The following is a 22,836-nucleotide window of genomic DNA, read 5'->3' as shown; positions in this document are numbered from 1 at the left end:
TCAATTAACCCTCACATACTGTTCAGGGTCAAATGTTTATGTTTGGGAGCTGTAAAAACATCATGTACACATTTATTTCAGCCAGACTTTTCCTAATGTGACCCACAATATATAAAAATGGAAAAGAAAAATGTGTGCAGCTGATTTTTATATATGCAAATGTCAAACACAAATAACAAATTCAAAAATCAACAGTCAAACAAGTTGTATTCATAATATTCTATGAAATGTTCTCCTGGACCACAAAATATTGAGTTTTTCCATAAGATTAATAAGAAGGATTAATCAAACATGTATTAATGACTGACGGGGAATTTATGAATGTGAATTGTTGTAGAGACTAATTATGAGTCAGAATATGAACAGTATGTAAGGGTTAATAAGGAGAGACGAGCTCCCCCTGACTCCCCTGTAGTTCACACCCTGGTTATAAAAGATGACTGATTCATAAAGAAACTGTAGAAAATGTTCACTGTTAGTTGTTAAAGTAAATGAATGTTTATAATTTTTGGTAAAGAGTCACATCTGTATACAGAAGATCCTCTCAACTAATATCTGTCTGAAACTGATCAAGTTTACTTGATGAAGGAGAAATATTTCTTTATTATATTCTTTAATGTGTTTTAATGAATAATGTCTGATCATTGATATTGATCCTTCAGAACACACACACACACACACACACACACACACCCGCACGCACGTACACACACACACACACCCACACACACACCCAACCACCCACCCACACACCCACCCACACACCCACCCACACACACACACACACACACAAACACACACACACACAAACACACACACACATACGCACACACACACACACATACGCACACACATACGCACACGCACACACACAAACACACACACCCACACCCACACTCACCCACCCACACATACACACACTATACAAACCCTAGAGCATGTGTATTCATAGTTATTACTATTTTTTACACTGGGTACAAACTTTGATCAGAGATAACTGGGATTCATGTCAGATAATCACATTTAAAACCTGAACACATCTGATTGGATTATAAATGGATTTTAATCTCCATAATGTATTTATTGTAATTATTCAGATTGGAGGACTGCAGTTCATCAGAGACCAGCTGTGCTTCTCTGATCTCAGCTCTAAAATCTAACCCCTCCCGTCAGAGAGATCTGAATCTGAGTAACAACAAGCTGCAGGATTCAGACGTGGAGCAGCTGTGTGATCTTCTGAAGAGTCCACACTGTAGACTGATGGATCTGAGGTCAGTTCACTGACTGTCTGTTACTATTGTTGATCTTAATGTTTAACAACTGAACTAATTTATGAACATACATAACTTACATCCATGAAGTTAATGTTTTTCTATATTTTCAGTATTTAACTGAACAGTTTAGTCTGTAGTTATAAAAGATGACTGATTCTTAAAGAAACTGTAGAAAATGTTCACTGTTAGTTGTTAAAGTAAATGAATGTTTATAATTTTTGGTAAAGAGTCACATCTGTATACAGAAGATCCTCTCAACTAATATCTGTCTGAAACTGCACTGTCCTGCATCCTGCACCTGTCTCTGACTCACTCTCATGCACCTAGATGTCAGGAGAGGTGGAGGAGTGATCATTACTTAGTGAGCAGTATCTATTCTTTCATGTTTATAATCAGAACAAATGATACTGAACATAAATACTGAATGTAAATACAACTGACTGTAAAATATCAGTCTGTGAAACTGGAGATTTACCCAAAGTCCTCAGCAGCAGGCCAATGATTACTCCTCAAAAAGTAGAATAATTGTCAATTTTGTGAGCCAGTTTATAAATGAGGCAGCCAGGCTTTTATTAGTCAGCTCCTGTCCATAAGAGACTCAGGTGTAGTTAGCTGAAATTAACTGATTACTACCAGTAATAACTCACTTTACTCTTATTTGGAAAAATAAACTTGATATCCATGTTGTCTGGGGAAGCAAACATCAAAGAGACTGTCAACCAAAAACAGACCAGTCCTCTCTACTGTGTGTGTGTGTGTGTGTGTGTGTGTGTGTGTGTGTTGGTATGAGTGAACACATGGAGCTGAGTTTCATTGATTTGGGTTTTCTCTCAATAAACAAGCGGAACAGATTCAATAATGAAGCACTGACACAGCGCTCTGAAAACAGAGCTGAGTGGATAGACTGATGTACTGATTATAGACATGGTAGAAGTGTGTGTGTGTTGGGGGGGGGGGGTCCAAACTAATGATCTTAAAAAGATAGTTCAGTATTATTTTTGACGGTGAGAAATAGCAGCGTGGCGTGAGTGCGTGTGAAAACGGTCATTTGTGTGACTCTGCTCTGGTTGTGCATTACTTCTCAAACATACTGCGTGAGGCTCAGCAGCTAACATGGCTAACAGACTTAGCAAGCTAGCGCAGCTTCACTCAAAGAAAGAAAAGACAGATATGACAATAAAATAGCGACTCACTGATAGTCACAAAACGTGACAGGACAACTCAAATAACCTGCACTTTAACTTCAGTAAAGGCAGTTTCATAATTTAATATTTGAGGAAATCACAGAGCTGTTTTTAGTATCTCAGATCGTCAGCAGCGGGAAAAGAGACGAGCTGACGTTTTACTGTCATTATATTTACCACCACCGGCCACAGGAGGGCGCTCAGTTACAACTAATGAAAGGAGCCTTGCAGAGATAAACATAAAGTATGAACCTGTTTCACAAGAAAATAAGAATAAAACTACTAAATAAAATAAATACTAAATAAATACTGAAATAAATGCTGACAGACTTCTTTAATCTCTAACTACCCTGTTACACACACACACACACACACACACACACACACACACACACACACACACACACAGGCGGACTCATTGAGGACATAGTAATGTTGAACTACACATTTAAAACCTGAACACATCTGATTGGATTATAAATTGATTTTTAATCTACATCATTTATTCTTTATTCAGATTGAGGGGCTGCAGTTTGTCAGAGACCAGCTGTGCTTCTCTGATCTCAACTCTGAAATCTAACCCCTCCCATCTGAGATATCTGAATCTGAGTCTCAACAAGCTGCAGGATTCAGACGTGGAGCAGCTGTGTGATCTTCTGAAGAGTCCACACTGTAGACTGGAGAGTCTGCTGTAAGTTCACTGACTGTCTGTTACTATTGTTGATCTTAATGTTTAACAACTGAACTCATTTATGAACATACATAACTTACATCCATGAAGTTAATGTTTTTCTATATTTTCAGTATTTTACTGAACAGTTTAGTCTGTAGTTATAAAATATGACTGATTCTTAAAGAAACTGTAGAACATGTTCACTGTTAGTTGTTAAAGTAAATGAATGTTCATAATCTTTGGTAAAGAGTCACATCTGTATACAGAAGATCCTCTCAACTAATATCTGTCTGAAACTGATCAAGTTTACTTGATGAAGGAGAAATATTTCTTTATTATATTCTTTAATGTGTTTTAATGAATAATGTCTGATCATTGATATTGATCCTTCAGAACACACACACACACACACACACACACACACACACACACACACACACACACACACACACACATTTGGATGATGTCTGCAGAAGGCTGACATTATGATCCACATTAACACAATGATAAAGTCACTCTGCTGTAGTGATGGAGTTACGGCTCTAGTGAGTGAGCCACATCATTTGGCTCAATTATAATTCAGCCCAAATTCAACATTTTCACCTCTGATTGGTCTGTGTGCAGTATATCACATAAATGATTCAGTGTAATTATGCTAGATTTAATCATTTCAACATTACCATTATATTACATTATGTTTAGTATAAAATGTATTAAAATATGAATGTAAAACACCAGATACTATTACAAATGTATTCACAATTTATTTATATTAAATGTTGTAAATTAGATTTTAAAAACTATCCATAACAAATACTATTCCAAACAAATCACATTCAAAATGTAAAATATAACAAAGAAACATGAATTACAATGTGCAAAACAGCATCAAACTGTTCTAACAGTGAAACAGTGTGAGGTTGTCTTTAGAGTAGATTGACTTTAAGAATGACACTAAGGGCCTGATTTACTAAGATCCAAATAAAGGCTACTACATTGTGTGTGCAGAGCAACAGTTTGGTTAAAGTGTGTTTTGCAGGTGATCTACTAAGAATAACTGCACAAATGACAACAGGTGCAGACAGCAGTATTTAAATGAGGGTTTTGTGTCTTAATGGAGAGTTTGGACGAGCAGAAAGCTGCAAGAACAAAATGAAATGTGATCAGGTTCTAGTGGAAGAGGTTAACTAATATATTGAGTTACAGCAAAACTAATATTACCAGAAACAAACATTTTATAGGAGAGTATTAGTGACAAAGTCAATGCTGTTAGTAAAACCCAAAATATTCCACTCCACAAATATTAACACGGGTGGAAAAAGTCTGTTCTCTGTGTATTATATCATTGTGCCTCCGTCTCCTCGTCTCCATAGTAACAGCAGGTTAATATCTGCCCTTCAAACTTATTATTTATAGACACAGTTACCGTCAGCAACATTACCTTCAGGTTTGGTAAATCACAATGCGTGTGCTAAATAACATGTTAGCATTTTCTCCTCCCTGTATTTTGCACACTGGGGTTAAAACTCCTCATATTACATTCATTACGGTAAACTACTAAATGGACAGCGCGTATTATCTTTTTACACATTTTAAAGACACGAGCCTCAGTGCACCGAGTTAGTAGATTATTGCATTGCTCTTCTTTCTGGTCTTCCTAAAAAGAATATTGCACCATTACAACTACTCCAGACCTCAGCTGCACGTGTGCTGATGAAGAGCAGAAAGAGAGCTCACATTACAGCCATTTTAAAGTCTCTGCACTGGTTACCTGTGTGCTTCAGGATCCATTTTAAGATTCTTTTATTGGTTTTTAAAGCTCTTAATGGTCTTAGTCCTTCTTATCTATCAGATAGCTTTTAACTTATGAGCCATCCAGAACTCTCAGGTCTTCAGATAGAGGTCTTTTATTCATTAAATTAGAAGTAAAACACATGAAGCAGCTTTTTATTATTGCTCCACGTCTGTGGAACGGCCTTCCTGAAGACCTGAGAGCAGCTGCCAGTGTGGACATTTTTAAAAGCAAACTTAAGACTTTTAGCCTGGCTTTGGATGACATTTTATTTATAGGTTTTATTATATTCTATCCTTTTATTTATCTCTTTGAATCGTTTAGTCTTTTAGTTTATTTAGCCTATTTATTGTATAATTTCAGTTATTATATTATTATGTTCTCGTATTAATGCTAACTTTTTAATTCTGGTTAGAATTTATTTTTATGAAGTCATGTTCTTTTAATTATTATTATTATTATTATTATAAATCAACTATTTTTTATTTATTAATGTAATTATTTATGTTTAGCTCCTTTTATTTATGTGGTTTTATCCAGTCTCTGGTGTGTGTGTGTGTGTGTGTGTGTGTGTGTGTGTGTGTGATATTGTGTCATTTCAAAGTGAGGTGCGTCTTATACACCAGTGAGTCCTACAGCAGTAAAATCCAGAGAGAGGTTGGATCTGGATATGATCATAGATATGTAAAGGGCCGTCTACACTAAGAATGATAACTATAACAATAACTATAACTATAAAGATAATGATGTGAGCGTCCACACTATGAACTATAGCATCCTATAAACAGCTGTGTGGAGCACGCGCTGCGCTCCAGCTGTGTCTGCAGCTAATGAAAATCGAGGCGTTAATGCTGCATGTTACAGAGAAATGATTGTGTTGATCAGAAGTATTTCAGACACTAGTTGCTGTGATGTTTCAGTATTTACAGACCAAACTGATGCTGAAGTGTGACTCGGGTGCAGTAGTCTATTTACACACAGTGACGGCTGTGATGAAGAGTTTTTGGGACTCTAGTGAGCACACAGCTACACACTGTATTAAATATGGTGCCGATTGTATCATTTCACTTACAGTTTTATAGCTGATACTTTTACAATATTTAGCTCATTTTTCTCTCATTTAAGAAAGTTCTTGTTAAACATGTTATATATAAATGTTCAAGATGTGTTTACGTAAAAAATAAATATAAATGTTAAATCTAAAAATTAAATATAAATGTAAATGTTAATATTAAATATAAATGTAAATGTTAATATTAAATATAAATGTAAATGTTAATATTAAATATAAATAATATAAATTTAAATGTAATTGTTAAATGTTAATAAATATTAAATATAAATATTAAATGTTAATATTAAATATAAATATTAAATGTTAATATTAAATATAAATATAAATGTTAATGTTAAATATAAATATAAATGTAAATGTAAATGTTAATGTTTAAATGTTATTAAATATAAATGTAAATGTTAATATTAAATATAAATGTAAATCTAAATGTTAAATGTTAATAAATATTAAATGTTAATATTAAATATAAATATTAAATGTTAATATTAAATATAAATATAAATGTTAATATTAAATCTAAATATTAAATGTTAATAAATATAAATATTAAATGTTAATATTAAATATAAATATTAAATGTTAATATTAAATGTTAATATTAAATCTAAATCTAGGAGGTTCAGAGGAGGTATGCCATCATGATGGGCATCGGTCAGGATTCATGGAAACAATAATGTGAATGAAAAGGTGAAAGAAAAGACACACATGGGTCTCAATATCTGAAAGTAAAGATACAAGATTAAATGAACACAAATCAAATCATCCTCATGTCTTTGAAGAGTAAATTAGGTTTGAATTCAACTAAATGTACAAAGAACAACATGTGGACTCTTTCCAGATGTGCCGCTGTGTGAAGGTGAAAGAGAACGAGTGGAAAGGAGGGCTGTCTTTAAATAAAGCTTGAGTGCACAGCTGAAATCAATCAACATAATCAGGGTGAACCAACCAATCAGTGAGAAGGAAAGGAGAACACAGGAAGTGAAGTGAGGAAAAGGAAGTGGAATAAATAAAAGAAAGGAGTGAATCTTTACTACAAAATATTACATCTAAATCTAAATATAAATATAAATGTTAAACATAAATATGAATATTAAATATAAATATTAAATATAAATATGAATATTAGATATAAATGTTTAATATAAATATGAATATTAGATATAAATGTTAAATACAAATATGAATATTAGATATAAATGTTAAATATAAATGTAAATGCAGCTTAACCCATCCAAAACCAAATATTGCCATCGACTTCATAAAAAATGCCAATACTCGTGAACCCGCCATCATCAAAGGACAAACTATTGAACAAGTGCAATCTTACAAATCCCTTGGGACTATTATTGACTCTAAACTGAATTTTAAAGAAAAGTGTAAAGTTTTGAGCAGGAAGGGACACCAGCGTTTGTTTTGTTTGAGGAAGCTGAAACCATGATGACACTTTCTTATCATGCCTTTATTCAGTCGGTTTTATCTTTTTGTCTTGTGTCATATAAATAAATATAAGTCTAAATATTAAATATAAATATGAATGTTTGATATAAATGTTAAATATAAATAAAATAATAAATATAAATGTTAAAAATTAATAAAAATATTAAATATAAATGTAAATATTAAATCTAAATGATGAAGGAGAAATATTTCTTTATTATATTCTTTAATGTGTTTTAATGAATAATGTCTGATCATTGATATTGATCCTTCAGAACACCCACACACTCACACACACACACACACACACCCACACACACACACACACACACACACAGAGACTCATTGAGGACATAGTAATGTTGAACTACACATTTAAAACCTGAACACATCTGATTGGATTATAAATTGATTTTTAATCTACATCATTTATTCTTCATTCAGATTGAGGGGCTGCAGTTTATCAGAGACCAGCTGTGCTTCTCTGATCTCAGCTCTGAAGGCCAATCCCTCCCAATGGAGACATCTGGATCTGGGTCTCAACAAGCTGCAGGATTCAGACGTGGAGCAGCTGTGTGATCTTCTGAAGAGTCCACACTGTAGACTGAAGGATCTGAGGTCAGTTCACTGACTGTCTGTTACTATTGTTGATCTTAATGTGACTCTTGTCGTGTATTGAGATTCACAGCCAGCTAAACTCTCCCTTGCATCATATCCTCCAAGGAACAGGCCGGTGTTGTAGTTGATCAGGATTTAATACCAGAAAGTTTGAAACTGAAACGGACATATAAAAACACAGAAAAGCATTCATTAATAAACAATACAGAATAACTTATCACATGGACAAGTTATCTTATCATGGCTAGAACCACCAATCTAATATTTGTAGATCTACATGTAAGTATTCACAGGTAAGTATGATTCAAATGATGTAAATACTGAATGTGACAGAACTAATCAGGTAAGTAATGAGGTCAGTAACACATGAACAGTATACGTTCTAACTATTATATATAACATGTTCACTTATTTATATTTCCTCTCAAAGGGCTAGAAACAAATATAACTAACTTCATAACTTAATAAGACTGAGCACACTACCATACTCTTATTGTGACATAGGTAAACAAAGCAACTTCCTGTTATGTCACTTCCTGTAGCTTACTTTTTTTTAAAGGAAGGATTACAGTCAGTCATTCATATTACAAGGCTGCTAGCGCCATCTATTGGTGGAAAGTAGTATAACTAAGCAAGCAAACTGAAATCAGGTGAGTGTTCTCCTATTTACACAAGCATTAAAATAATAATCAGAAAAATAATGGTGGGGGGGGCGGGGGGAAGTTAATAACAGAAACTAATATAAACACAATTCTGGAAACCACCTTAACTCATGAAATGTCCAGCGTGCCACATGATTCATAAAGAAACTGTAGAAAATGTTCACTGTTAGTTGTTAAAGTAAATGAATGTTTATAATTTTTGGTAAAGAGTCACATCTGTATACAGAAGATCCTCTCAACTAATATCTGTCTGAAACTGATCAAGTTTACTTGATGAAGGAGAAATATTTCTTTATTATATTCTTTAATGTGTTTTAATGAATAATGTCTGATCCTTCAGAACACACACACACACACACACACACACACACAAACACACACACACACACACACACAGACTCATTGAGGACATAGTAATGTTGAACTACACATTTAAAATCTGAACACATCTGATTGGATTATAAATTGATTTTTAATCTACATCATTTATTCTTTATTCAGATTGTGGGGCTGCAGTTTGTCAGAGACCAGCTGTGCTTCTCTGATCTCAGCTCTGAAATCTAACCCCTCCCATCTGAGATATCTGGATCTGAGTAACAACAAGCTGCAGGATTCAGACGTGGAGCAGCTGTGTGATCTTCTGAAGAGTCCACACTGTAGACTGGAGTATCTGGGGTCAGTTCTGACTGTCTGTTACTATTGTTGATCTTAATGTTTAACAACTGAACTAATTTATGAACAAACATAACTTACATCCATGAAGTTAATGTTTTTCTATATTTTCAGTATTTAACTGAACAGTTTAGTCTGTAGTTATAAAAGATGACTGATTCATAAAGAAACTGTAGAACATGTTCACTGTTTGTGGAAACAGAGTTATTATAATGTGCACAAAACTCTTATTTTAAGTTTAAAGTAGTGTAGATGCTAGCTGCTATATTAACCGCCTTGAGTCATGACTGTCCTGTAAACTGTGATGTGAATAGTTTCAGTCTGTGGACTCGCTGCAGTTTACGGGACTGTGGTGACTCAGGATGATCAGCTGACTCTGGCTGTCTCGTAGGAGATCTACAGATCACATCTACAAGAGGAACACACTGAAAAAAGACTCCACACACTGATCTGAGCTCTCAGTTTGTGTTTTTTAACAAGATATTATCTCTGACTGCTAGATGTGAAACTGTGGAAGTGGACTGAACAGTGATCAGATTCTACTGTATTCAGAGTGTCTCTACCTGCAGGGGAGCTAACGGCAGCCAGCAGCTGTCTGCAGTATCAGACTGATGTCAACACAAATACAAACAGTGCACATTAACTAATGAGCAGACTTTGTGTAGTGGAGCTAATAATAAAATGAGCAGCCTGGGTGCTAGTTCAGTGTTTAGTCTCTAGGTTCACCCCGCTGTGTTGGCCAGAACACTTAAGGCCACGTTTCCAGAGTATGGATGAATAAAGGGCTGAGAGAAGTAGATGTGATGTTTACTTCCTTTACTTCTCCTTTAGCAGCAACACATACAGAGACACATGCAGTAACAGCTGGATGCTATTGTTGTGTAGTTTCGTATAAAGAAATGATAACAAACATATAAAACTGAATGAAGGATAACACATACATATATTACCCATATGCTGTAATATGCATAATAATACCAGACTAATATACATTTGATCATTATCTTCAACCGTTACAGGGTAAGAACAAATATCACTAAACATAAATATATTACATATAATACATTAATAAAGTACAAAACACACAATACCTTGTTCCCATTCAAGCTAGGTGCTTAATCATCCAAGATGTCTCACTAACTTATCACAAAAATAACTTATAAAAACTCTTTCATCCACACCGTTAATTAACCACTTTTTATGTCAAGGTACCGACTCTCAGACGACAGTTACATCTACTTCCTGTTTGGCTGAGAAAGGCTTCAAAATAAAGGATCCAAAACATTAAAAAAATGCACTGTCAAAATAAAAGCTTACAGGAAGTGGATGTCTAAGGGAACTAAAGGAAAATAAAGTTTTGTATAAAATTATTATGAACAGACCACTATAAGAGTCATTTACACTGACAGCTTATCAGACAGAGAACAGAACAATACTTAACAATCTAACATGTAACTTTGGGGCCTTTTCTACACTTTCAGTTTCTGCTGTCTGTGCTCAAAGTGATAAAGTTGAAACAGCAGCTACTGACAGTCCATGTGTTGCTTTATGGGATAGCATTCATGTTTCTTTTTAAATGTGCATAATGATGAAGCCCTTGCAAGTGATCAGTGGTGGGTAGAGTACTGAAAATCAATACTCAAGTAAAAGTACTCCCATTAAAAATGACACAAGTAAAGTAAAAAAGTACCTGGTTAATAAATTACAACTTTTAATTTTAATATTTTTAGGCTGTGTGGACAAGTGCAAAACAGCACTTATTGATAAAATCTATTTTTTAATGAATGGCGTAGAGCAGGTAGGCTAATCAAACAAAATAAAGATAGCCTTTACAACTGAGATATAAACAATCTCACACTCTCTCTCCATCTCTTCCTCACCTACCTTTCTCCTTTTCCATTTCGTTATCTGTCCCAGAACAGTCAAATTTAATGACCTTAATGTTGAATTTGGCATTACATTAGGTTAACTGTTTAATGTACCTCATTTTAAAAGCCCAGCAGACTACTAGCTACAAGATAAGTTAATATCATCATCATAACATCAAAGATTAAGGTTACACATGAAAAGTCTCATCATGATAAAAAGAGAGGTGGGGCTTACTTTTCTTCCAGGCAGCTGGTACTATAGTAATTACGGTAGCCTAAAGGCGATGCCTAAGGAGTGCTTTTAGACTACCGTAATTACTGCAGTAACAGTGCAACAGAATTTAAAAGGCGGTTAGCTTGACCACAGTCTACACTCAGTCCCCACATTTAGAGCAGACTGGTTGTAATGAAGCTATAAATGGCAAATGTAGAAAAGTGAAAAGTAGATTATTAAAGAGTAGAAGTTCAGTTTAAAAAAAGGAAAATGAAAAGTTCTCGTTCCTTTAAAAAATACTTTTTATTGCATTACTTGTAACTTGTTGAAGTAGCAGCATGAAGTCATTGATATTAATGAGAGCTCCTTTTCACTGTTTGTATTTGACAGTTTTTAACCTGCATCCTGTTCATGGAGTTTCCATTTTCTAAACTTGTACTTTCTAAACTTCTTCAGCTCTGAACAGATTATGAAACATTGAAACAACATGAAACACTGAATGATTTCAAGCATCAACTTTGTCTTTTAAAGTGACCTCTTTTATTCTTTATTCAGATTGTGGCGCTGCAGTTTGTCAGAGACCAGCTGTGCTTCTCTGGCTGCAGCTCTGAAGTCCAACCCCTCCCATCTGAGAAATCTGGATCTGAGTTACAACAACCTGAAGGATTCAGACGTGAAGCTGCTGTCTGATCTTAAGAAGAGTCCACGCTGCAGACTGGAGTTTCTGAGGTCAGTAGAGAGTTGGAGTCAGTCTGTGCTGGTTTCAGCAGTTTAGTATTAAACACAGTCAGTATGAAAGCAAAGATCCAGTATTTCCTGGTGAAGCTCCAACCTTCTCAGTGCTGCTTTCCTCAGTGAAGCTGTGAGAGGAGAATGGTGACAGGCTTCAGGATTGGACAGAAAGACAGAGAGAGAACAGTCAGCCAATCAGATGAGCCAGAAGCTTGTTGTGATCATGTGTTTGAGTTGATGTGAAGACGACTGTTGTTGTTGTGTTGATGTCTGCAGGAAATAAAGCTGGATTACAGCTGACAGCCTTACAACATGTATAGAGACAGTGGTCCTCATCATCAAACTGTCACACCATCAAATCTGATCTACATCACTTTACTAATGTTGATATGATTCATATTGTTGAAACGTAGAGATTCATCATGTTCTTGGTTTGTAGAAACAAACAATTGTGGCGACCAGGCTGCATGTGATGATTTAACAGCAGGAAACGTCTTCAAATCCCACAGAGACTCTGTAGCTTTAAACTTTGATAAGAGTTGACATGTATCAGCAGTAAATCCATCAGTAAACTGATGAGTGGATGTCTCTGTTTCTGCAGTAATGATGTGTTCATGACTCTCTGCACTTTATTTCCTCTGTGTACTTCAGTGAAATCTGCAGAGGAAACACACTTGATAGTAAAAGTGTGTGCAGGTGTGTGAGCTTGGAGCTCAGTGTGTTCACTCCAACACGTTAACATGAGAGCTGAAAGGAAGCAAGCTACGCTGCACAGCTGTTCCACTTCTGGTCTGAACAGGACTGAAGTCCCTGCTGCTCTTTATACTGGATGTGCTGCATCACTGACTGACAGCTGATGAAGTGAGTCTCACTAAACACTCATTTATCTCCTCTGTTGTTTCTTCTTCTCTCATCAGCTGGTGATGATCTCTGTCAGAGTGAGAGTCAACATCCAGGAGTGTTGAGAGAGGATCAGCTGGATCCTGATGATCCATCTGGAGTCTGGATCTGGATTTTATCATCTTCACTTAAGTCTCTTAACTGACTACAAACTGAACAGTTATCTCTGGATTTAGCTGAAGTCAGAACTTTACACATGTGTTATATATGAGCTGTTTGATGTAGATAAAGATAAAAACAGGTGTTATAAGTCAGACTCTGAGCTGGGCTCATATTTATCAAGCGTCTCAGAATCACACTGAGAGTTAAGGAGGACTAAAACTAATGAATGAAGCAGAAGAGAATTGACTGTGACTTTCAGCAGGAGAAGGATTACTGCTGGGAGAGAGTGAGACGTCGCTGTTTTACCACAGTCAGAGCAGCAAAGTAGAAATGATGATGACGTGTTGTAGTTTTCTCACAGTCTCAGCTGTAAATATTAAACAGTGGTAATTTGGTACTTGGCATTATTCTTCACCTTTTTATCTTTTTTTTAAACTTCAATATATTTTTGGTTTTGGTATATTATGTGTGCAGACAGGTAACCAGGCAGGTAACTTACCAAAGTTATATAACAATACATAACCTTGCATAACCAGCTCATCACTGCTCTGGACCTCTCCCACTGTGACACACAGAGGCCTGGCAATCAAAAAATAATAAAAGTTTGGGTTATATGGTTTTAATTTGGTCTAATCGCTGCTGTTATTTATTTATACAACTGCTAAATTAATACATTTTGAAAAACTTTCTTTTTTCCCTCTGGAGGGAGAGCTCAGCCAAAGAGGGCAAATGGGCTGTTGCCCGGGCAACAATAGCCCATACCTGTGCACGTCCTTGATTAGCAGTAATGAAAGGAAGGAAGGAAGGAAGGAAAGAAGGAAGGGAGGAGAGAAGGAGGGAGGGAGTAAGAACAGATGGAAGTAAGGAAAGGAAGGAAGGAAGGAAAGAAGGAAGGGAGGAGAGAAGGAGGGAGGGAGGAAGAACAGATGGAAGTAAGGGAAGGAAGGAAAGAAGGAAGGGAGGAGAGAAGGAGGGAGGGAGGAAGAACAGATGGAAGGAAGGAATGGAAGAAGAAAGGGGGAGGAAGGGAGGAGAGAAGGAGGGAGGGAGGAAGGACAGATGAAAGGAAGGAAGGAAGGACGGAGGAAATAAGGAACGAGGGAGGGAGAAAGGAAAAGAAGAAGGGAAGAAAAAAGGTAGGGAGGAAGGAAAGGAAGGAAGGACGGAGGAAAGAAGGTGGGGGGAGGGAAGAAAGAGAGAAGGAGGGAGGGAGGGAAGGAAGGAAGGAAGAAGAAAGGGGGATGGGGAAAGAAAGAAGGAAGGGAGGGAGTAAGAACAGATGGAAATAAGGAAAGGAAGGAAGGAAGGAGAGAAGGAGGGAGGGAGAAAGGACAAATGGAAATAAGGGAAGTAAGGAAGGAAGGATGGAGGAAGGAAAGAAGGAAAGGAGGAGAGGAGGAGGGAATGGGTGAATGTGACCATTTTACCAAGATATTTTTTATAGCCGTCTGAGGAAGAGCATATTGCCTGAGTCACTACTTTATTCCTTTCCTTCCTTCCTTCCTTCCTTCCTTCCTTCCCTACATTAACCCTTTATAGGACACTCATTGAAAGGAAGGGAGGAAGGAAGGAAGGAAGGACGGAGGAAAGAAGGAAGGAAGGAAGAAGAAAGGGGGGTGGGGGAAGGAAAGAAGGAAGGCAGGGAGGAAGAACAGATGGAAGTAAGGAAAGGAAGGAAGGAAGGAAGGATGGAGGAAGGAAATAAGAAGGGAAGGAAGGAACGACAGATGGAAGGAAGGAAGAAAGGGAGGAAGGGCAGAAGGAAGAAAGGTAGGAAGGACAGATGAAAGGAAAGAAGGAAGGAAATAAGAAGGGAAGGAAGGAAAGACAGATGGAAGGAAGGAAGAAAGGGAGGAAGGGCAGAAGGAAGAAAGGTAGGAAGGACAGATGGAAGGAAAGAAGGAAGGAAATAAGAAGGGAAGGAAGGAAAGACAGATGGAAGGAAGGAAGAAAGGGAGGAAGGAAGGAAGGAAGGAAATAAGAAGGGAAGGAAGGAAGGAAGGAAGGAAGGAAGGAAGGAAATAAGAAGGGAAGGAAGGAAAGACAGATGGGAGGAAGGGCAGAAGGAAGAAAGGAAGGAAGGAAGGAAGGAAATAAGAAGGGAAGGAAGGAAAGACAGATGGAAGGAAGGAAGAAAGGGAAGAAGGGCAGAAGGAAACAAGGAAGGAAGGAAGGAAGGAAGAAAGGTAGGAAGGACAGATGGAAAGAAGGAAGGAAGGAAGGAAGGAAATAAGAAGGGAAGGAAGGAAAGACAGATGGAAGGAAGGAAGAAAGGGAGGAAGGGCAGAAGGAAGAAAGGTAGGAAGGAAGGAAGGAAGGAAGGAAAGAAGGAAGGAAGGAAATAAGAAGGGAAGGAAAGAAGGAAGGAAGGAAGGAAATAAGAAGGGAAGGAAGGAAAGACAGATGGAAGGAAGGAAGAAAGGGAAGGAGGGCAGAAGGAAGAAAGGAAGGAAGGAAGGAAATAAGAAGGGAAGGAAGGAAGGAAAGACAGATGGAAGGAAGGAAGAAAGGGAAGAAGGGCAGAAGGAAGAAAGGAAGGAAGGAAGGAAATAAGAAGGGAAGGAAGGAAAGACAGACGTAAGGAAGGAAGAAAGGAAGGAAGGAAGGATAAAAAGAAGGTAGGAAGGACAGATGGAAGGAAGGAAGAAAGGGAGGAAGGGCAGAAGGAAGAAAGGTATGAAGGACAGATGGAAGGAAGGAAGGAAGGAACAAAGAAAGGATAAAAGGAAGGTAGGAAGGACATATGAAGGAATGGCAGAATGAAGAAAGGAAGGAAGAAAGGTAGGAAGGACAGATGGAAGGAAGGAAGGAAGGAAGGAACAAAGAAAGGATAAAAGGAAGGTAGGAAGGACAGATGGAAGGAAGGAAGAAAGGGAGGAAGGGCAGAAGGAAGAAAGGTAGGAAGGACAGATGGAAGGAAGGAAGGAAGGAACAAAGAAAGGATACAAGGAAGGTAGGAAGGACATATGAAGGAATGACAGAATGAAGAAAGGGAGGAAGGACAGATGGAAGGAAGAAAGGAAGGAAGGACAGATGGAAGGAAGGAAGGAACAAAGAAAGGATAAAAAGAAGGTAGGAATGACAGAATGAAGAAAGGAAGGAAGAAAGGGAGGAAGGAACAAAGAAAGGATAAAAGGAAGGTAGGAAGGACATATGAAGTAATGACAGAATGAAGAAAGGAAGGAAGAAAGGGAGGAAGGACAGATGGAAGGAAGAAAGGAAGGAAGGAACAAAGAAAGGATAAAAGGAAGGTAGGACGGACAGAAGGAAGGAAGGAAGGAAGAAAGGGAGGAAGGGCAGAAGGAAGAAAGGTAGGAAGGACAGATGGAAGGAAGGAAGGAAGGAAGGAACAAAGACAGGATAAAAGGAAGGAAGGAAGGACAGATGGAAGGAAGGAAGGAAGAAAGGGGGGAAGGGCAGAAGGAAGAAAGGTATGAAGGACAGATGGAAGGAAGGAAGGAACAAAGAAAGGATACAAGGAAGGTAGGAAGGACAGATGGAAGGAAGGAAGAAAGGTAGGAAGGGCAGAAGGATGAAAGGTAGGAAGGACAGATGGAAGGAAGGAAGGAACAAAGAAAGGATACAAGGAAGGTAGGAAGGACATATGAAGGAATGACAGAATGAAGAAAGGAAGGAAGAAAGGGAGGAAGGACAGATGGAAGGAAGAAAGGAACGAAGGAACAAAGAAAGGATAAAAGGAAGGTAGGAAGGACAGATGGAAGGAAGGAAGGAAGAAAGGGAGGAAGGGCAGAAGGAAGAAAGGTAGGAAGGAAGGAAGGAAGGAAGGAAGGAACAAAGAAAGGATAAAAGGAAGGTAGGAAGGACATATGAAGGAATGGCAGAATGAAGAAAGGAAGGTAGGACGGACAGAAGGAAGGAAGGAAGGAAGAAAGGGAGGAAGGGCAGAAGGAAGAAAGGTATGAAGGACAGATGGAAGGAAGGAAGGGAGGAACAAAGAAAGGATAAAAGGAAGGTAGGAAGGACAGATGGATGGAAGGAAGGAAGAAAGGGAGGAAGGGCAGATGGAAGAAAGGGAGGAAGGACAGATGGAAGGAAGAAAGGAAGGAAGGAACAAAGAAAGGATAAAAGGAAGGTAGGAAGGACAGATGGAAGGAAGGAAGGAAGGAAGAAAGGGAGTCAAACTGGTTCTTCTGGATGAATTTGGACTCAGGACTTCCATATTTCTAAATCTGGATGCTCAAACCTCATTTTCTCTCAGCAGCAGCAGCGTTTCATGTTGCTTCCACACAGAATTTAAATAAGCATCTTTAATTGTTCATGTTGCTTGTGTAAATCCTGTGTGATGTGCTGCTGTCTCTGTCTTTGGATTATGTTTTTTTTGTTTTGTGCTATTCTGTTTCTGTTCATATGTTTTAATTATGACCTGCTGAGGGACTGCAGATGAAAATGAGCTGTAAGCTAACTCTGCTACAGCACATCAAGAGGTAACATTTATGTTTCATTCTGTACATGGTCCCTTACAAATAGTCTCAATAAAATATACAAATAAATCTTTAATTTGCAGGCTGGATGTAAAAATAAATAGTAAACATGCTCTTATCTGATCTGACCCTGGCTGATAAACTGTGACTGAAACAATACAAACATCATTAATCAACATGTTTGATGCAGCAGCGACACCTGCTGGACAAAACACTCACCTACAGTCAGCGCAGGAGGAAACACACAAACTCCAAGTAGTAGCACAGTGTAGAAATACTTGTTTGACAGTAGTTGATGCTGCAGCTGAGTTACAGTCCTGCAGTGTGTGACTGTGGAGGAAAGAAGGAAGCAGCCAGGAACACAAAAACAAGCCAAACTCAAGTATAAACCAGGACTGTGTTTGCATGTTTATACATATTCTCATTTTTTATCAAACTAAAATGTTAAACACTGTGTGGCTCCAGCTTCTCTCATATGATGATTTTCTGCTTTTCTCTGTTTAAATTTATTATAAACTGAACATTTCTGATATTTTATTAACAAAAAGTTAAATGGAGAAAATAATCAGCCATGTTCAGAAAAAGGTGTCTGTAGGGCAGAAGTTTAAAAGTGAGGAACATTAATAGAAAATGAATAAAACTCTGCAGCAAAGAGAAACATGCATTAAAGGAGGAGTTCACTTTTTTTTCAAGTGTCTTAAAACAACAGTCAGGATCCTAAATGAACTTTAAAGCAGTTTTTCTTGCTGTAATGATTCCTCCTGTTCATACTGACCATTAGATCCTTCATCATGTTTACAGGAAGTGATGGAGGACTAAATCCACAATCCTCCTTCTGTGGAAACATGGATTTAAAAGTTGATCTGAAGCTAATATGAAGCTTCATCGTCCAAATGAGTCAAATCTTCATCTTCTATGTTTCAACGTTACAGTGTTTTTAGTAGCAAAGTCTTGTTGTTACTATACTTCCACCACAGAGAAACAGGAAACACTAAGAGGGAATCTGATGCTAAAAAGACTGTAAATGTGTCAGATATCACTTGATATGACTAACTCACACTGTTACCATAGTAACTATAATAACTCACACTGCTGCTCCACTGTCTGAATGAAGTGGAGTAAAAGCTTAAAAACTTAACATAACAGCTTGATGCATCAACCTGCAGGTGGATTCAAAGTATTCAAAGAAAAGAAAAGAAATGAGACTTTTGTTCAACATTAGACTAAAGCAAAACTAAACCTCTTAAAGTGCTTGTGTCTGTTTCTATTGATTACAGACGTGCAGTGTCAAACTGCAACATCTACAATAGGTGTTGTGTCAACTGAGAAGGAAAAGAAAAAGGGAAAAAGAACCCTATCCCTCCAAACCTGCAGAGGGCGACCCCAGAGCCAAAATACCAAAATAATCAGGAACAGGAACAGGAAGTGGACCACATTCACCTGCACACCCAGGAGGTTTGAAATGTTTGTCTGCACTTTCAGTCAGGCCCTCTCACCTCACACACGACCGCAACTGTTGGTTGACCGAAGGACGCAACTGGTAGGGGAAATCAAATTTTAATTGTGGATATTTTGTGAAATTTGTAGGCAAAGTAAATTAAGTTGAATTGGTTGTATCATGATTTAAGTGATTTACTTTATTGCCTATATATATTATTTATGGAGTAGTTAAATGATTGAAAAATGTACTGTAATACTTTCAGTTAATGTAACAAATGAGACTTAAGTTAATTTGAATTATTACTTACATTTGTACATTCACATTTATTTAGAAATCTTTTGAAGAAAATGTTTATTGATTGATTTGAAACTAATTCACATTCTCTGTTATCGTAGATTATCAACCTACTCCACCCTACCCTGATCCATCCATTATCTGTTCTGACCTGTTAACCGACAAAACCAAACCCACCTTCAAGGAAAATAAAAAATGAAACTATGGAATGGAGTTGAGTTGTCCCTTGCATCCCTTTTAAAGTCAACAAAGCAGTTTTTCAAGTTTGGGCAAAGTTGTGGTTGAAGATGACATAACTTGACAATAGGCTAAATAATGGTAATAATGATAGTAATAATAATAAGTAATAAAGAAGGATAATCATTATATTAATAATACGATAATAATATTAATATGATAGTAAAATAATAATATGATAATATGAATATAAAATAATAATAATAACAATACTTTTATTTACAGAAAACTTTTCAAAATCCAAGTTACAAAGTGCTTCACAAGGCAGCAAAATACACAAATCATAAAATAATTAATTTAAAAAAAAAAATATATAAAATATATAAAACACATCATTCCTGTCAGTAAAGTGTAACCCCTAGTTACCAAAACACTGTTATTAGATAAATTAGATCAACAAGAACATTGATTAGAGAAAGGTGAATTTATGTGGACGTGATTTTTAAAACTTAATGAATAAATAAAACAAATATATAGTTAATGTAAAAGTGTATTAAGATAATAACCGTTAAAGCAGCTCCCTGACTATAAAAGAGCGTGTTGCTAGGCAACAGCTCTCTATCAGAGCAGCACCTGATCCAGACAGATACCCAGACTGATAGAGCCGACCAAACACAAGAACAAACTAATATAACCTGGAGCACTCACAGTCCTGCTGCTCTTTGCCCGAGAACATCTTGGTGAGTTGTTAATTGCAACTTGTTTTTCTATAAATATGACATTATTAACCGGCAAAGTCAATAAGTTTAAGAAAAAGAAGAACAAATAGTTAGCGCTAGCCGCGTTGGCGACCGTTGGTAGCTGTTGGTAGCCGTTGGTGCTAACGACGCTAAAGTTAGAAATTGTTTTTAATTATTAAACATTTTAAGCCTGTGACTGGTTATTAAGCTGACTAGTGGCTATTTAGAGTAGTGTGTGTTTATAGAAATCAGTTTGTATATAAGTTAATGTTAAAGTTTTATTAGTTATACTGTGATTAACATATTTTGTGAGCTGTAGCTACATTTATATAATCGGTGTATATTTGTATTATTGATTTTTTAATGTTTTAATGTATTAATGATTTTAAAAAAAGAGAGAGAGAAGAGTCTCTGCAATAGAAATGATCAAACTGTACATGTGACACACTAAGAGCAGAAGAACTGGGATGTTTTACTTCAGGAAAAGTGTAAAAACCACAAAGAAAATGAAAATATACTTCATTACAAGTAAAAGCCCTGCATTTAAAACCCTTACTGAAGTAGAAGTTCAGAGGTATTAGCAGCAAAATGTAAGTATCACAAGTTAAAGTTCTCTTATTTAGAAGTTTGCTCTGCTGATCACATCATATAAACCAGTAAATGTAACTTTTTCTAGCAGATACATGCTATAATATCATCTTTTTAAGCACTGACTGGATCTTTTTCTAGTTTTAACAACATATGGAAACTTCTTGTTATAACAACTGATTATGTTATAACAAGAAAGTTTGTTTTAATGATGATTTCATTGATTTTGTGAAATATGGAAGGTTTGGTGAAATAATATAAAGGTTATTACAAGAAGTTTTATATCTTGTCATACTGATAAAACGTCAGGATAACATGAAACAAATCCATGTATCAGGCCTGTTTAAAGCTTATTGATATGCTTTTATTTAACCTACGTGATATTTCCACTGCAGTTACTTATAATGGAGAATATTATATATTTATATCACAGTATTGCTTCTCTTACTTCAGTAAAGTGTCTCAGCACTGATCAACACACTGTAATGTTTTATTTGTCTCAAACTGGAGATGCTTCCCTCTCTTCCTCCTAACTGTCATCGTAGTCTTTTTTATCTACGTACACACACCAACACACCTCTGATACTACTTTTGTAAACATTAGAGATTAAATGCTGTATTTCACACACACACACACACACACACACACACACACAAACACACACACACACACACACACACACACACACACACAGTGACTTCCTGTAGAGGTAAAGGAGGAAGTTAAAATCGAAAGTATTCAGTCAGACGCCATTTCACAGAAAAGAAGGAAGAAAAACTCTGAGGCAGGTGAGTGTTAATATCAGGACTGTAAATAATGATTACTGTCATTATTGATCAATCTGATGATTATTTTTAAGTTGAATTGTTTAGTTGATTAAACTGTGTCAGAAAAATATAAAATCACACAGTTTAACTTCTTCAAAAGTAGTTTCCTGTTGTTCTTTTCCTGGTTTCTGCGTCCTCACAGTGATGTAAAAACTCAGCAAACTCTTGGATAAAAACATTGTTAGTGGATTAAAATGAATAATGGATCTTTAGAGTGAACCATAAAACCAAGGTGTTGAAAAGAGATTACTATGAAAAATGAGACTCTCCAGCTGCAGCCTGTCTACTGTTGAATGAAGGCGTCTATGACCAAAAAAATCTTAAAAAAAAAAAAAAAAAAAAAGAGACTCTCGGGGGAAAATATTACACACAACTCCTTTTAAGAAATCTGACCGGACTTTGTTCTCCATGAGGACTACTGGTCCCAACAAGGTCCATGATTATACAAGAGAGAGACAGAAAGACACGCTGCCGCTGTACAATAATAAATAATCGGGGCCAGAATTTACCGCGCGGGTATTGCGCACAATTTAATTGATTCCCGTAAATCCAACACTTATAATGCGGGAAATTCCCGCACACATTTACAGCGATGTATTAATGTTCAACCAACGTCTGCAGCGGGCCGGAAGTGCTGTGTCCGACTGTCTGACTGCGACCCTGAACACACCTGTAGCTCCCTCTGTACCTCCCGCTAGCATAACACAGACAAGCTAACAGTGATATTAAGTTTAAGGAAACAAACACAGAGAAGCTAACAGTGATATTAAGTTTAAGGAAACAAACACAGACAAGCTAACAGTGATATTAAGTTTAAGGAAACAAACACAGACAAGCTAACAGTGATATTAAGTTTAAGGAAACAAACACAGACCGCTGGTTAAAACATAAATCTACATCATCTGAGGCAGAACCTGCTCAGAAAAAAACAGCGGAGCCTGAAACACTAATGCAAACAGCTCCATGTGATCCATTAACAACGTTAATCCTCAGACAGGTAACTGTGACGTTACTATACACTATGCTGCGGTGCTGCGCGTTTTATCAGCTGATGTTACAAAACGTCAATTTGAAGTCACTCAGATGTTTCTCATTCAACAGACCTGAAGAGAGAGAGAGA

At 36.8% G+C, this 22,836-nt stretch overlaps 1 protein-coding gene across 1 annotated transcript in view; it reads left to right on the top strand.

Annotated features, from left to right (window-relative positions):
- LOC128378611 (NACHT, LRR and PYD domains-containing protein 3-like) overlaps positions 1 to 22,836 on the top strand; it is a 123,469-nt gene that overhangs the window by 77,521 nt on the left and 23,112 nt on the right. The window contains exons 13-14 of the mRNA XM_053338180.1: positions 2,976 to 3,149; positions 9,220 to 9,393. Coding sequence (XP_053194155.1) covers positions 2,976 to 3,149; positions 9,220 to 9,393 — 348 coding nt within the window. The remainder of the gene's footprint in view (positions 1 to 2,975; positions 3,150 to 9,219; positions 9,394 to 22,836) is intronic.

The sequence above is a fragment of the Scomber japonicus genome, chromosome 18 (genome assembly GCF_027409825.1).
Source record: "Scomber japonicus isolate fScoJap1 chromosome 18, fScoJap1.pri, whole genome shotgun sequence".
NCBI lineage: Eukaryota > Metazoa > Chordata > Actinopteri > Scombriformes > Scombridae > Scomber > Scomber japonicus.
The sequence above is the reverse complement of the archived record's forward strand: the minus strand, read 5'-3'. Positions and strand labels throughout refer to the sequence as shown.